Source organism: Argentina silus (genome assembly GCF_951799395.1).
Source record: "Argentina silus genome assembly, chromosome: 9".
In the NCBI taxonomy this organism is placed as follows: Eukaryota; Metazoa; Chordata; class Actinopteri; order Argentiniformes; family Argentinidae; genus Argentina; species Argentina silus.
The window spans coordinates 3,559,290-3,574,137 of NC_139663.1; the positions used below are offsets into that span (position 1 = coordinate 3,559,290).

Sequence of the window (14,848 nt, forward strand, 5' to 3'; positions counted from 1 at the left end):
CAAATGGAGTTGTCCCCACTCGGAGCTCGTATTTCCCACTTGTCATGAATGCACCATTCCCCCCCCCCCCCCCCTCCCGAAATGACCGATGACGACATTTCCTGTGCGCCGGAAATGTTTGATTGAACACAGACAAGCAGCTGGCAAGACTGCCGATGAGAAGTTGTGTTGTTCTCAGAAGAGAGGAAAATGGCATTCTTCACGACATAATGTCGTTTGTCGCTTGCTTGTAGCCTGCTCTAACATTTGATTCTGGTTCCCGCCTCTCACTGACTTGTCGAACAAACAAGTTGTCGCTAGCTAACAGCTGACTGCGAACAGTGACTTCTTATGAACCACCCTAATCGAGTTCGCTTGTCTAAAGTTAGTCTTTACATTGTTATGCAAGCTATAAACCCCTGATAAAGTGACATGACATAAAACACGAGGAGGCGACTGTCAGACTTGACGTGACAGAAGGAGCTTTAGCTAGGTAAGTCCTTAGCCTCTCCAGCCATGGCATATAGCTAGCTAGCTAGTAACTGTTTCACTGGATCTAGATCTGAAAAATACTTTGAGTTCCTACAGTTTAATGGTACGAAATCGTTTTAGCCATCATTTTAACTTTAAATGCATGACGCTACTTGATGCCCTACTGTCCTGGTTGCAGTAATGTCAGAGCCTCGGGTCACTGTGAAGGAAAAGGAGGCAGGAGCAGAGAGAGGAAAGAGTGAGGCTGGCCAGGATGGGCAGAAAGGCCTTCTGAACCAGCACTACAATGAAACCCCCAGGCCTGAGCAGCTAGGGTTAGTCTCACTCAAACACATATCTTCCTGCTTTGATATCACACTTCCATAGGTCTCAAACTTCCTTGTCTCGACTTGAATTCATTGCAGTTTAGACTTATAGCCCCATCCTGTTCGTACAGGCTGCCTCCAGGTCCAGGGTCTCAGCTCTCTGCAGAACCAAGCCCCTCCCCCTCTGGTGAAGGAAGTGGTTTGCTGTCCTTGCCATGGGAGATGGTGGCCCGCATTGCCTCGCACCTTCCAGCACAGTGTGTCATCACGGTCCTGCCTCAGGCGAGTGTGTGCTGGGGGCCAGCGTCATACCTGCCAAGCTTGGTCTGGTTCTGCTCTAATTTGATTGGCATTACAATGACGAGAGTTTCCTAAAGCAGATAGACTGTCCTCTCAGGCAATGTATACAGGCGTTATCTTTTTAAATCAGCCCAGTGATTAAGTTATTTATTCTTCTTTCCTCTGTCCGAATTTGAAATCCCCCCCCCCCCCCCCCCCCCCTCTCTCCTTCTACAGGTGTGTCATGCTTTAGGGAACGTTGGCAAGGACAGCACGGCGTGGCAGCTGCGGGCACGCCGGCTAACAGGCTCAAGAGCGAGCTTCCCCATCGGGCCACGGGACATGTTTGATTGGCCCACTGCCTGTCTGGAGATGGAGCAGCTCATCACCTGCTGGGCAGGCCAGGCGGAGCACGCCGCCAGGGAGAGAGAGCGACAGGACCAGGGAGAGAGAGGGGGAGGGAATGGTGAACCCAGAGCAGAGGCTGAGGAAGAGGGCAGGGCCCAGGCTGAGGAAGAGGGCAGGGCCCAGGCTGACGAGGCGGTAGAGATGGCAGTAGGTGAGGTAGGCGTCGGCTTGGAGGAAGTAAGGGATGTAGCTTTGGATGGGGAAAAACTGCAGGCGGAGGGAGAGCCATGGGTGGGGGAGGAAGAGGAGAGGCAGGAGGCTGCAGCGGAGGACATGATGGAGGTAGAAAGAGATGAGAGACAGGTGCTGGAGGCCATTGAGGTGGAAGAGAGGGTGGGGGTGGAGGACCGAGACAGTCATGAGGAGGCAGCAGACCAGAGGCGGGCTGGAGTAGACAAGGGGGAGAGAGAGCGGGACCGGGACCGGGCTGGAGACTCCAGTCCTCCCCCGGCCCTGGAGCGCCTGTCCCTACCCTTGGGACACATCGCTGAAGTCAACTCCGTACTGCTGGTCGGGGGAGAAGGGGCGGTGTGCGCCTCAGGCTCCCGTGACAGGAACGTCAACCTGTGGGACCTGCGGGATGGGTCAAAGGGGTCGAAGGGCACGCTGCTGCGCACGCTGGGCGGGCAGGGCCTTTTCAGCACCCACCGGGGCTGGGTGTGGTGCCTGGCGGCCCGCGACTCCCTGCTTGCCTCTGGCTCCTTCGACAGCACAATCAGGCTGTGGGACCTGGGGGCTGGTGGGGCGGAAAGGGGCCTCATCAGGGCCCGCGCCGCCGTCCTCTGTCTGTCCTGCCAGACGGACGTGCTGCTGGCCGGCACCTACGACAAGAAGGTCAGCATCTACGACATCAGAGGTTAGTACACCCGGGGCTGCTGTGGTGAGGAGATTGCAATGTAAATTTGTTGTAATTTGTCTGCTAAATGCCATAAATGTAAATGTAAAGATTGTGGCCCATCTATGCCTGTCAAACAAAACAAGGATGGGGAAAAAAGTACCGGTGGTTTTATGGTGTTCAGTGTTGGTGTACAGTCATTGTCTGGCGTCAGTCAGTGATGATGTCATATGTCTGTGCCGCAGTGGCAGAGCCCCTGGTGAAGAGCCTCCGTCTCCATAGTAACGCTGTGCTGTGCCTGGCTGCAGACGACCAGTACATACTGTCTGGCAGCAAAGACCGGACAGTCGCTGTGTATGACCGCAGAGCAGGGAAAACACTGCAGAAACTCCAGGTACACACACACACACACACACACTTCAGCACAATTTGTTCAGTGTGAGTTTTAAGTTTATTGTAATATGTACTGGGATACAGGGGGGTGGGGGTGTATGACAGTATAATGATAGAGAAAGACTAGGGTTAAAGACACAGACATATATTTAATACTACACCTATAACCAACAGAATAGAACACAACATTTGACTCTCTGCTAAACACTCCTCCCCATTAGAAGATAGTTTGTCAGTGAAAAGTGCGTGTGTGTGTGGGGGGGGCACCTGTGTGTTTCCATGTTGTTGACTTGTCTTCTCTCCCCAGCTGAGCTCCTACCTGCTGTCCATGTCCTACAGTGGCAGTGAGGTGTGGGCGGGGGACAACCGAGGCATGCTCCACGCCTTCTCCATGCAGGCTGGCTCCTTGAAGTTTGCGTCCCAGTTTGACGTGGGACACACCGCACTGGTCACCGGCATCCACAAATCCCCAGGAACCCTCTACACCTGCTCCTCGGACCGCACCATCAAGGTAGGTAGGGCCTGGAGCCCTCTCTCTCTCTCTCTCTCTCTCTCTCCCATGGCTCTCTATGCACTGGTTGAGGCCCACTGTTGTATATCCTTAGATGACTTTAAGGATGATGCAGTAGTTTGTGGTCCGTTGTGCTTTTATGAAATGTACATAACGCCTGTGCCGCTCCCCCTTCCCTGTTCCTCTTGCGCTAAATTCAGGTGCATCTCCCTTGCGCCCCCCCAAGGACGCTATGCACACTGCACCACCAAGACGGGGTTAACGGGGTGAGTCTCTCTGCCTTTTGTCTTACTCCAGTTCTAAGACCGTGTCATGATGAGTTTGCATGATGTTGACTGCATCTGTGACTTCATTTAGGAGATTTGTTTGCGTACCACCCTCTCATCTCTCCCGCCCTCCCTCAGTTCAGTTCACTCTATGGGTCTCGACAGGAATTTGTTTGGCATATTTTGAGCACATAAAAACTCCCCTTTTTTTCCTCCTGTCTGACAGTTGAGTGTGGAGGCGGGAGTGCTGGCTATCGCCGCCAGTGACGTGGAGGTGTGGAGGGCCAGACGGTGAGGCGGGGGTCCAGAGACCACCCTAGGCAACACAACCCTACGTTGAAGACCAACAATAGGATGTGAAATGATTATGGATCGGGCATTTCTGTACAGAACAGAACCACACATGCTGTGAGCATGTCGATGTGAAGGACTAGTGTCATAGACAGAAAAAACTAACCACTTTTGTGTGTCTTTAAGAAAAGAAGTGATTGCCTTTTGAAGTTCTTCCCCAAGTATTTGTGAAGTAATTTGACATCTGGCTGAGGGCAGTGTGGTGTGTGTGTCTGTCATTGCGACGGGGGAAAAGAGCAGTTATCTGGATTCCAGCTTTAAGGTGGAAGTTTCAAGTGACAGCAGTTACTCTACTAAAGGTTACACTTTCAAGACAACTGACACAAGTATTGCAGACATTCCAAATGACAGTTTACAATTAGCATTCCATGAATAAATCAAAGATTTGTCAGATGCTGTCAGACCTCCAAGTTAGTGGAACTGGCGAGGTTTCACAGACAAACCGTTCCACTGCAGTTTAGAGAACGTCCATGTGGTGCTGTATGAGGGCAACATGTGGGCTTAGAAGTCGCAGGCAGGGTTACCTCAGCTACATGCCTCAACAGGGCTACCTCAGCTACATGCCTCAACACCAAATGAATGGAAAAAGATGTCCACCAAATGAAATTTAGCAAATAAGACAGTGCTCATCTTTCCCATTCATTTCGGGGTTGAGGCATATAACCGAATCTACATAACACATAAGGTACATAGAAAGCTTTTTACAAACGTTGATGTTGGTGTGTAATGTCTTTTAAGTCTTCTCAAAGATCAGTTGGCTGTCTGCTCTGTGGCAATGTAAATAGATACAGAACCACCATGGCCAGTCCAGCCATCTCTGACCTACTGATTGTCTTTTGTATACGTACCTATCTGTGAATGAATGGGATCAAAATGGTCTCACAGTACCATAGCATGTTTGTCATTGACACATTGACACATTTTCTCCCTCTGTAGTCGCTGTTACTTAAGGTGACCCAAAGTGCTTTTGCATCTCTTACCATCTAATGGAATCAGCAGCTTCATAGCATCTACCCTAAGGCTAAGTGCGGCAACTGTAGAAACTTGAGTGCGAAACCTCCAAATCTCCTTAGCCTTCATGTAAACAATGCATTCTCACCCGATTGTTCTTGTTGCACATACAGTCCTACGGTAGCTATCTATCTCACTCTGCACTGTTAATGCTGCGTTCGCTGACATGTTGTACTGTACAATCATCTCAATCACCTAATCAGTTCTAACGGCACTGCTTCCAGATTGAATGATATTATTTCTTACTGTGTGATGAGTGATGTGCTGCGTATGATTTATTTCCATCGCTTCCGAGTTATTTATTTGGAAACCGCTCTGTGTTTTAGTCTCACTGTCGTATCTACGAGCTACTACAGAAGGTATGCACACACCTCTGCTGTCTAGACACTGAGGACCAGCTTTTAGTCTTAACTTCTAGCCAGGCAACCAATATAAGAAGAGCGTCTGAGGGCGCGTTCAGATAGGACCTTTTCGTATCCGTCAAAAAACATGACGGAGCCAACTGTTTTCCCATGGGGCTCACACGTTGACCGACGACGGGCACAAAATACATTTGTCGGTTTTTCTTGTTTGTCTTTATCCCCGCAGCTGACAAAGTGTACAAAGTTAGGGAGGGTTCTGCTTGTGACGGACGGTGCCACACCGCCACATTCTGTTTTAGAGAGAGAGTTGTATGCATAGACGAACATGTCATCCATGTCATCCGTTTCAGTCTGAATGTGCCCTGACTCCCACGGTTGTGACCGTGCTGTGATGCTGAGGGGGGAGAACCAGCGTCTGTGAAGGTGCTACAGCAGCAAACAGGTCTTCTTGTCCTTGAAGGGGTTGGAGGAGGCAGCGATGCCAGTGAGGAGGGGGTCACTCTGTCTGTGCTCCTGACAATACTGCACCAGCTGGGCAGCTGCTAGAGAGATCTAGGGGGGAGACAGAGAGAGAGAGGGGGGGGGAATTACATTACTGGGAGCTTGTCCAATACATACTGCATGTACATCCAACACGTGACAGCTTTTAGAATCACAGTTACATATGCAATTGGTCAGATATTACATATTAGTATTACATATTATTAAGATTTGCTCCATGTCCATTATTTGGTTGTTAAAATGAGGGGTGATGCCCACTGTTGAGGGCAGAATCTAGACACTGCCACTCAGACAAGGTTTGTCTCATGGCGCGTAGCCTGACAAGACTTGTCTCTGGAACACGTACTGTGTGTAGTCCACACGATTCCGTTCCTCCGAACGTTTCTCTGTCCTATAAGCAACATTTTGACACACACAATAAAATGTGTATTTTCTCTCAATTTATCTCACAGTTGTTTCATTCCTAACATGAATTCTGCACCGAAACAATGCATTTCATGATACATACACACACGCGCACACCCACACACACACGCACGCATGCACCCACACACATGCACACACACAAATGCACACACACTCATTCTCACCTTGATCCTCTCTGTGCTTGCCTCCACACGTAGTTGCTCAACAGCTCTTCGTGCCTGTAAGACACTGTTACTGCTGCACACCTTTCCTGACATCATCTACAGCAGAGAGGCACACTCTTCCACAAACCTCCTCTCTTAGTACCTGTTTACAGTCTGAACACTCTCCTCCTTCAATATTAAGTAGAGGAATTGATGTCACTTTTATACTGGAATCCTTTTTTGAATGAGACCTTGAAAGCCTATGAGGTCTATAAAACGTAGAAATTAAAACAATCCAATTCAGAATTTGCTTAAAACTTAAATGCTCATTCAGAACCTGTGCTCTCCCATCCTCAAGATATGTGTTTAGCTCCAGAAATGACGGCTTTCACGATCACTGGGTGAGAAGATGCCAGGTTCTGTTTGCAGTGACACCTCTCCTCTCCTTTTAACCTGTCCTCTGCTCTCTGTGGTCAGCGCAGATGCGGAGGTCACTGTGGAGGGCGCTTCAAAGCCCCTGTGATGTGTGTCAGGTTTAAAAGCCAGACACGTACAGCTCTGGAAATGTCACAGCAACATCACACATCCCTTGCCAATCCTCACTGATGTTGAAAGAGATTGCAGGACGGCATGGACAGTGTTTGTGTGTGTGTGTGTGTGTGTGTGTGTGTTTGTGTGTGTGTGTGTGTGTATGGGCATGAATGGCACAGTCTGGCAGCAGCAGGGGATATCATTAATTAATATAACTTAAACTTGTATTTTGTATTTGTTGTTACATTTAATCCATTAGCACAAAAGTGTAATAATATAAATATTATTCATTTGAGCTATGATTCTAGGGTGAAATTAGATGTGTAGACTATTGGCGCTATAAAGTGCAAAATGGGTCAACTGCATTTACATGACAAGAAAGGTAACCAACCGGTTGGCATGTTTACCAAAGCAAGTTAGGTGAGCTTTTTGCATTTGCAATAAGTAATTGCCTTCAAATGCAGTCTTGGACCAGGTCTCTTTTGAAAAATAAATGTTATCTCAATGAGACTAAACTGGATAAATAAAGGTTAATTAAACAAACGGCATCCATCTTCCAAACCCAGATAGAAGTGATGATGAAATGAGGAGCCAGCAGGGTAATTTAACCAAAGTGATTATTTGAAATACCTCAGATTATATTTTAAACTAGTGACATATAGCCCTGTCACCAAAACGGAGGTTACAGTATGTCATTGGATGGCAGAGGATACTGAAGATGTAAGGCTTGACATGGAGTGTCAACTGCTCTCTGGGACTGCTCTCACCCCTTCAGTCTGGTCTGGCAGGCCCAAAGACAGTTTCTACCACCAAGCTGTGAGACTGATGAAAATCTGAATCTCACAACTATCTTCTATACACTACTTGCACCCCACTACACACCACACACTGCTACTGCTGCTATACTGTGTACCACTGACAGATGGAACAGGTTTTGATGAAAACTCCCACTTGAGTGAGTGTGTAACGGAGCAACTGAGCAACAAAGCTCGTAAGGAAACCTTTTCCATTTCTGTTTCTTATATGTTGAATGTTCAGTGAAAAGAGGGCTATAATTATCTAAAAAATATCCTTTAAGGGACTGCATTTTGTGTGTTTTTAAATTCTCTTGCAGATTTTGTGTTTGTTGGGGAGGGGGGAGAATTGTATGTGTCTGTGTTCAAGTTCAAAGTGAACAACACTCATCACATTTGACTGGTCTCTTTTTTTTCCAACTTTCTCATGATTTTCGTTTACTAAATTACATGTCTTGTTCACTGTGAATCCAAAGGTGAAGTAAAACAATCCCTACCATTCAACTAATCTGTTAAGCCTCCTTCTGAGGTTCCCTCTCATTTTCATTCTATATCGCTCAAACTCTGATCTGTCCTGGCATATTTTCCACAACAGTGATGTAACATCAAACAAATGATTAACTAAATAAAATGAGACATTTCTGCACCGTTGCAGTTTCTCTCATTCCTCTCCTTTTAACCTGTCCTCTCCTCTCAGCCTCAGAGACTCTTCAAAGCCCCTGTGATGTGTGTCAGGTTTAAAGGTCACACACACAACCTCAGTCCTCACTGATGTTGAGAGAGAGAGAGAGAGAGAGAGAGAGAGAGAGAGAGAGAGAGAGAGAGAGAGAGAGAGAGAGAGAGAGAGAGAGAGAGAGAGAGAGAGAGAGAGAGAGAGAGAGAGAGAGAGAGAGAGAGATAAGATCATAATTATAGTTTTAACCATGTTTTGAAGCTATACAGTGTTTGTTTACAATTATATTGTTTACTAATAATGGAGTGAAACAAGCTTATATATTGGATTCTGATGGGGTTAAGAGAGTTGAACTAAGCTCATGAGGCATTTCTAATTTATATTCTTCAAGATTCAACGGCTGTCATTAATTGACATGTCCCGAAATTGATGTAGCATGCCAATCCCAGATTGCACCTTTAATGTTTTCTGCCTCTACTTCTTGATATGATATGATATGACAGGTAACGATATGTATTGTGGGTGTCGCTCGACAAGTTTTGGCCCATACAGAGGATGCCATTTCAACGGCACTTCACTCCACCCTGTCCCACCTCGACAAGACTAACTCTTATGTGAGAATGCTGTTTATTGACTTCAGCTCAGCATTCAACACCATCATCCCCTCCAAACTGATCTCCAAACTCAGGCAACTGGGCATCAACCCCTCCCTCTGCAACTGGATTCTAGACTTCCTAACCAACAGGCCGCAGTCTGTTAGGCTTCACAACCACACCTCCTCAACCCTCACCCTGAACACCGGCGTTCCACAAGGCTGTGTGCTGAGCCCCCTCCTTTACTCCCTCTTCACCTACGACTGCACACCTGTACATGGCTCAAACACCATTGTTAAGTTTGCAGACGACACAACGGTGATTGGTCTCATCAGCAACAACGATGAGTCGGCCTACAGGGAGGAGGTCCAGCACCTAACAGTGTGGTGCAACAAAAATAACCTGGCTCTCAACACCAGGAAGACCAAAGAGCTCATTGTGAACTTCAGGAAGTCTAAAGCTGGCGCACACACCCCCATCCTCATCAACGGGACGGAGGTGGAGCGAGTCACCAGCTTCAAGTTTCTGGGTGTCCACATCTCTGAGGACCTCTCCTGGACCCTCAACACCTCCACCCTGGTAAAGAAGGCTCACCAGCGTCTCTTCTTCCTGAGGAGACTAAAGAAGGTACATCTGTCTCCTCAGATCCTGGTGAACTTCTACCGCTGCACCATCGAGAGTATCCTTACCAACTGTGTCACAGTATGGTATGGTAACTGCTCTGCATCTGACCGGAAAGCACTGCAGAGGGTGGTGAAAACTGCCCAACGCATCACCGGTTCCTCACTCCCCTCCATCGAAGCTGTCCAGGGCAAACGATGCTTGCGTAAGGCACGCAGCATCGTCAAGGACACTTCTCACCCCAACCACAGACTTTTCACCCCACTCCCCTCCGGGAGGCGCTACAGGTCTCTCCGCACCCGAACCAGCAGGTTCAGAGGCAGCTTCTTCCCTGCGGCTGTCACCCTACTGAACTCGAACACTGCACCTACCTGACAACCTACTACCCCTGCAACCCCTGCAACCCCTGCAACCCCCCCCCCCCCCCACCTGGACAATTGCACTATCACTCCCCTCCCCTGCTCTTACTCAATACCACTGCTCTTCTGTACATATCTGTCCATACTGTTCATACTGTTCATAATGCACATAATGCACATATCCTTATATTTTCTTAATACTACTGTTAATACTCTGCACATACTGTACATACCTGTTTATACTGTTCATACGGCATTCCATATTTATATTTATTCTGCTATCTACCTCATGTTACTGTTAATACATATATATACTGCTAGACTGCATTACCTATATGCAAAATAATACCTATACAGTTCATATGCTGCTACACTGTTCATACTGTAACTTATTTACTCTGCTATAATGCTAATGCTACTCATATACTGCTTACACTGCACTACTTATATTATACTGCACTACTTACTGCTCATATATTGCACTACCTGTAAATACTGTTCATTGCACTTTCTGCTATTTTGCACTTCTGGTTAGACGCTAACTGCATTTCGTTGTCTCTGTACTTGTACTCTGCACAATGACAATAAAGTTGAATCTAATCTAATCTAATTTAATATGTTTTTGCCTTTACAATGCTACGTAGGCTATGTCCCTTTGTGCTTTCCGTAGTGAGGGCAGGCAAGGGAAGCAGAATACTTGTCCATGCTTTTGTGTGGTGTTGCTTGTTTTTTGGCTGTTGTTGTGCGAAGAAAAATCTAACCAGCATCCGTTGAATAAATATAAACAACCCGTGATCATCACACCTTGGTATGTTGATTAATTTGTCAGAGACCGTGTTGATTTAAATCCACTTCAATAGCTAGCTAGTAGCAAATAGCTACCTACCTTGGCAAGCTAGTACGATAGCACAACAAGACTAACTAGGTACCATGCCAGGAAGCAATGTTTATCATATTAACTTGGTCAGCAGTGTTAGCTGATAAGATGACAGTGTCGCGATGTAGAACCTAGACTTTATTACCAAACGTGATGAAAATGTAGCTATAATGATTGATAATTTTCTAATACTCCTGTGTCCTGTATCAGGATCCTGGTTACCACATAATTTTATCCTCTTTCTGATGATGTACACATTGTCATACTCTCTCACAACTCCAATAATTTGTATACAAATCAATGGAGTTGTGAGAACAGCCAGACCCCATCTTGAACAGAAGTGTCTTTGGCAACATGCCTGACTTTCTATCTTGTTTTGACAGAAGATATGGCAGAACACGCCCCGTCTGTGGCCATGGAGGCGGTGCTGAAGCAGAGCACTGCCCTCCCTGACAACATGCTCAAGATCAGAGGTTATGACTTCAACCAGGGAGTGGACCACCGGGCTCTGCTGCAGTCCTACCTCACCACGGGATTCCAAGCCAGCAGCATGGGCCAGGCCATACAGGAGATCAACAAGATGGTGAGACACAGAGGACAGCCATACCTTGAGGTGTAGGGGGATGAGACTCCTAGTCAAAGCATGAGAATCATCATGGGTCTGGGCACATCATGGTCTTACCGGTCATCAAGGCATGTACCACACGTGGATCTGAAAAAGAAATAGAAGGAGATGGAAGGAGAGGGGAGACTGTTTGAAATCCATTTATTGAGAGAGAGAGAGAATCTTGGTAGCATTCTTGATCTACTGTCTAACCACACTCCGAGACATCTTTCGTCCTTTGTCACCCACTCATAACCACAGATCGAGAAGCGCCTGGAGCCAGTGGAGGAAGAGGAGGGATCTGACTCTTCAAAGTCCCACCTGGGCTGTACCATCTTCCTGGGGTACACCTCCAACCTCATCAGCTCTGGAGTGAGAGAGTCCATCCGCTACCTGGCACAGCACAAAATGGTACAGTCCAGTCATGAACACTGGCCAACTCTGTAGAACATACACATCTATTTAAAGGAGATCTCGTAGACTGGAATGAAATGGAATATTAGATTTGTTTGTGGCCCCTCCCTCTGCCTAGGTGGATGTCATCGTGACTACAGCTGGGGGAATAGAGGAGGATTTCATCAAGTGTCTGGCCCACACGTACCTGGGAGAGTTCAGCCTGTCTGGCAAGGACCTGCGTCAGAGGGGCATTAACAGGTAGAGTTTTACCACAGTCACTCCAGTACTCATGCTAATGCTATGCTGTTTGCCCTGCTGATTCTGATGTGCTACTGCTGTTGCTGTCGCTACCACTCATACACATGTTATTGCTAGCGCTACAAGAGCTAATGCAGTTTTACCACAGCTGCATCATTATTCACACTCAATCTTATTCACACGGTTACTGCCGTACACTCAACTGTAGCCTCAAATCAATCTCTTGATGTCTCTTCCACTATTTCTGTCTCTCTGTCTCTCCATCTCTCTCTCTCTCTCTCTCTCTCTCTCTCTCTCTCTCTCTGGCTCTAGGATAGGTAACCTCCTGGTGCCCAATGATAACTACTGTAAGTTTGAGGACTGGTTGATGCCCATCCTGGACCAGATGGTGCAGGAGCAGAAAACAGAGGTACTGTAGGCTGCTTTAAAAAGGATAGGATGTGTTCTTTCTGCTCTGGTGTGGCTGTTTTGGTTACATCCGTTTGACCTTTGACCTGTCCATCCCTCAGGGTACTCACTGGACCCCCTCAAAGATGATCCACCGTCTGGGCAAAGAGATCAACAACCCAGACTCTGTCTACTACTGGGCCTACAAGGTGAGATCTGGGGGTGCTCAGAGGCACCAGCTATCTTTTTAAGAAGTGCTGTAGCTCATGCTATCACTGGGTACATTTAAACCACAGCTCCTGCTTGATGGTGATGCTGGTAATTGTTGACCTCTGACCTGTGTGTTTCAGAATGATATCCCAGTCTTCAGCCCTGCTTTGACAGATGGATCCCTTGGAGATATGATCTACTTCCACTCCTATAAGAACCCTGGGCTGGTACTGGATATAGTGGAGGGTAAGAGAGTGGTGACAGGGTGTATGCCTATGTCTTTTACTGTGTTTGTGTGGGTGGGTGTGTGTGTGTGTGTGTGTGTGTGTGTGTGTAAGATTGTTACTGCAGGACTGTGTTTTGCTGCGTTGAGGAGTGCCTTTTCCTAGGTTCCCACGACGTTTGTGTTTGGTTTTGTAGAAAAGATCAGTAGTAATATTGTTTTTGATAGTTAGTGATGATAACACTAATTGTGCCGAATGTTTTAGATATCCGGAGGTTGAACAGTACGGCAGTATTTGCCAAGCGGACAGGAATGATTATTCTCGGTGGAGGACTGATCAAACACCATATATCCAACGCCAATCTGATGGTAACTATTCTCCTTTTCACTTTAAAAATCGCCCCATGTTTTCTGTATGTTCTGTAACCAGTAAGCTAAGTATAGCACAGTAATTTGCGGAATTTGAATTATTATTCATTCTCTCACTCTCTCTCTCTCTCTCTCTCAGAGGAACGGGGCAGACTATGCAGTGTTTGTGAATACAGGTCAGGAGTTTGACGGCTCTGACTCGGGTGCCAGGCCTGATGAGGCAGTGTCCTGGGGGAAGATCCGTATGGATGCCAAACCAGTCAAGGTAACTCACCAGTAACCCTGTCTTACCTCCCCAGTATTAGCTACGAACATGCTGAATCCATCAAATGTACTCTTGTCATATTCAGAGAGAATAGCAACTGATTAAACCCTTTATAGATGTACTGTATAAGCACTATGGCAACAAAACTACTTTCACTGATAAAGCTTTTTTATATTACTGTCAGTGATCTGTATGTCATATGGAGCGTTGTGTCCTTTAAGTTTTATGGTAGTGTTCTTTCCTTTCAGGTGTATGCTGATGCTTCTATTGTCTTCCCCCTGTTGGTGGCTGAGACCTTTGCACACCATGCAGAGAAGCTGGCACCTGAAAAGAAAAACTAATTGAAGCTTTTCCACTCAACACTAGAAACTCGGCTGGTCCCCCTCTTTTGACTCAACCTTGACATGATTTTCTGTTTGCAGATCTTGGTGGTTTAAAATGGACAAAGAGAACCTGGTTTACTTTATAAGTAAACTTGCTGGTGCTGGTGCAGTTATCCCCTCATATTTTTAGAATGAAGAAAACACTTCCTATTGTTTTAATATTTATCTTTTTGTTCCACTATGTATGTATGGTGTCTGAATAAATCTATTTTGAGGTATTGTTTTTGTTGAATGTAGTGAACTGTCATGGTGAACCAAAGAGACTGCAGTAGAAACCTGTAACACAAGTTAAGGGAGTTACACGTGTGTGTGTGTATGTGTGTGTGTTTTTGAGTTTTCTCAAATCTATCGTATGGCAAACTAATAAGAGGTTTTATTTTTTTAAGTTAATGAGAGAAGCTCTTTGAGAGCGCATGTACCCTTATTGAAACTGCTTACCTGGGGTGAAATGTATGGGACCCATGGCTTCATTACCTTCTCAGACATGTACATGACTCAATCATGAATGGCTTAATAAGATATGGTTGTATGGATACATGTATAAAGATTAGATTGAAAAGAGTTGCTTGTGTATTGGTTGTGTGTACTTATTGCCTTGTGCTGTGTATGGAGTGAAAATATGCCTACTGTTTTCACTCCCCTTTTTCTGACAGTATGTTCAACAGTTCAATGTCCCAATAACCCAATGCTGTAGTACCTGATAGATCCACATGGGGTCTCCCAGACCACATCAATGTAGATCCATACCCAGTTGCCAACTCGATTGAAACTCCTCTTTTGTCCTCTAGCACCACAACATCAATCTCTTACACTGTGAAAGCAGCAACATTGTGTAATGGATACATGTCAGGATCTGGATGCTATGTGGTTAACCTCAATGATATTTAAGTTGTACAGTACATGGATACATGGTACATGGTAGTGCCTAGAGATGATTCCACTTGTTTCTAAATGTTACCATGAGGCTAAAAGTAGACCGCAGAGTGTGGGTTATTGACAGTGGGTGGTTCTTGGCTTCACACCATTCCACCACCATTACACAG

At 46.3% G+C, this 14,848-nt stretch overlaps 3 protein-coding genes across 4 annotated transcripts; 2 read left to right on the forward strand and 1 right to left on the reverse strand.

The window, feature by feature from the left end:
• Positions 1 to 148: 148 nt before the first annotated feature.
• fbxw9 (F-box and WD repeat domain containing 9) lies at positions 149 to 6,133 on the forward strand. Its single transcript, XM_083677574.1, has 8 exons — positions 149 to 472; positions 650 to 785; positions 908 to 1,058; positions 1,293 to 2,319; positions 2,544 to 2,692; positions 2,999 to 3,202; positions 3,403 to 3,468; positions 3,695 to 6,133. Exons 2-8 carry the CDS (start codon positions 652 to 654, stop codon positions 3,761 to 3,763), a joined length of 1,800 nt encoding a protein of 599 aa, XP_083533700.1. The 5' UTR covers positions 149 to 472; positions 650 to 651; the 3' UTR covers positions 3,764 to 6,133.
• On the reverse strand, positions 5,619 to 6,379 carry LOC310809999 (guanine nucleotide-binding protein G(I)/G(S)/G(O) subunit gamma-12-like; the record flags this gene model as incomplete). Its single annotated transcript, XM_083677575.1, has 2 exons — positions 5,619 to 5,744; positions 6,284 to 6,379. 2 exons carry the CDS (start codon positions 6,377 to 6,379, stop codon positions 5,619 to 5,621), a joined length of 222 nt encoding a protein of 73 aa, XP_083533701.1.
• Positions 6,380 to 10,499: 4,120 nt separating this feature from the next.
• On the forward strand, positions 10,500 to 14,366 carry dhps (deoxyhypusine synthase). Of its 2 annotated transcripts, none has more exons than XM_083676264.1 (10): positions 10,500 to 10,641; positions 11,097 to 11,293; positions 11,576 to 11,725; positions 11,847 to 11,968; positions 12,281 to 12,377; positions 12,478 to 12,564; positions 12,706 to 12,811; positions 13,054 to 13,157; positions 13,297 to 13,422; positions 13,671 to 14,366. In XM_083676264.1, the coding sequence occupies exons 2-10, from the start codon at positions 11,099 to 11,101 to the stop codon at positions 13,761 to 13,763; spliced, it is 1,080 nt and encodes a 359-aa protein (XP_083532390.1). In that variant the 5' UTR covers positions 10,500 to 10,641; positions 11,097 to 11,098; the 3' UTR covers positions 13,764 to 14,366. The 2 variants fall into 2 exon arrangements, with proteins under 2 accessions (XP_083532390.1, XP_083532389.1); XM_083676263.1 differs by having other exon boundaries at positions 10,508 to 10,641; positions 11,094 to 11,293.
• The last annotated feature ends 482 nt before the right edge of the window (positions 14,367 to 14,848 follow it).

Coding starts and splice junctions, on each gene's coding strand:
- fbxw9 (XM_083677574.1), top strand. CDS start 652: ATGTCAGAGCCTCGGGTCACTGTGAAGGAAAAGGAGGCAGGAGCAGAG. Junction 1,059..1,292: donor TCATCACGGTCCTGCCTCAG/GCGAGTGTGTGC, acceptor CTCCTTCTACAG/GTGTGTCATGCTTTAGGGAA. Junction 2,320..2,543: donor CAGCATCTACGACATCAGAG/GTTAGTACACCC, acceptor TCTGTGCCGCAG/TGGCAGAGCCCCTGGTGAAG.
- dhps (XM_083676264.1), top strand. CDS start 11,099: ATGGCAGAACACGCCCCGTCTGTGGCCATGGAGGCGGTGCTGAAGCAG. Junction 11,294..11,575: donor TACAGGAGATCAACAAGATG/GTGAGACACAGA, acceptor TCATAACCACAG/ATCGAGAAGCGCCTGGAGCC. Junction 13,423..13,670: donor TGGATGCCAAACCAGTCAAG/GTAACTCACCAG, acceptor CTTTCCTTTCAG/GTGTATGCTGATGCTTCTAT.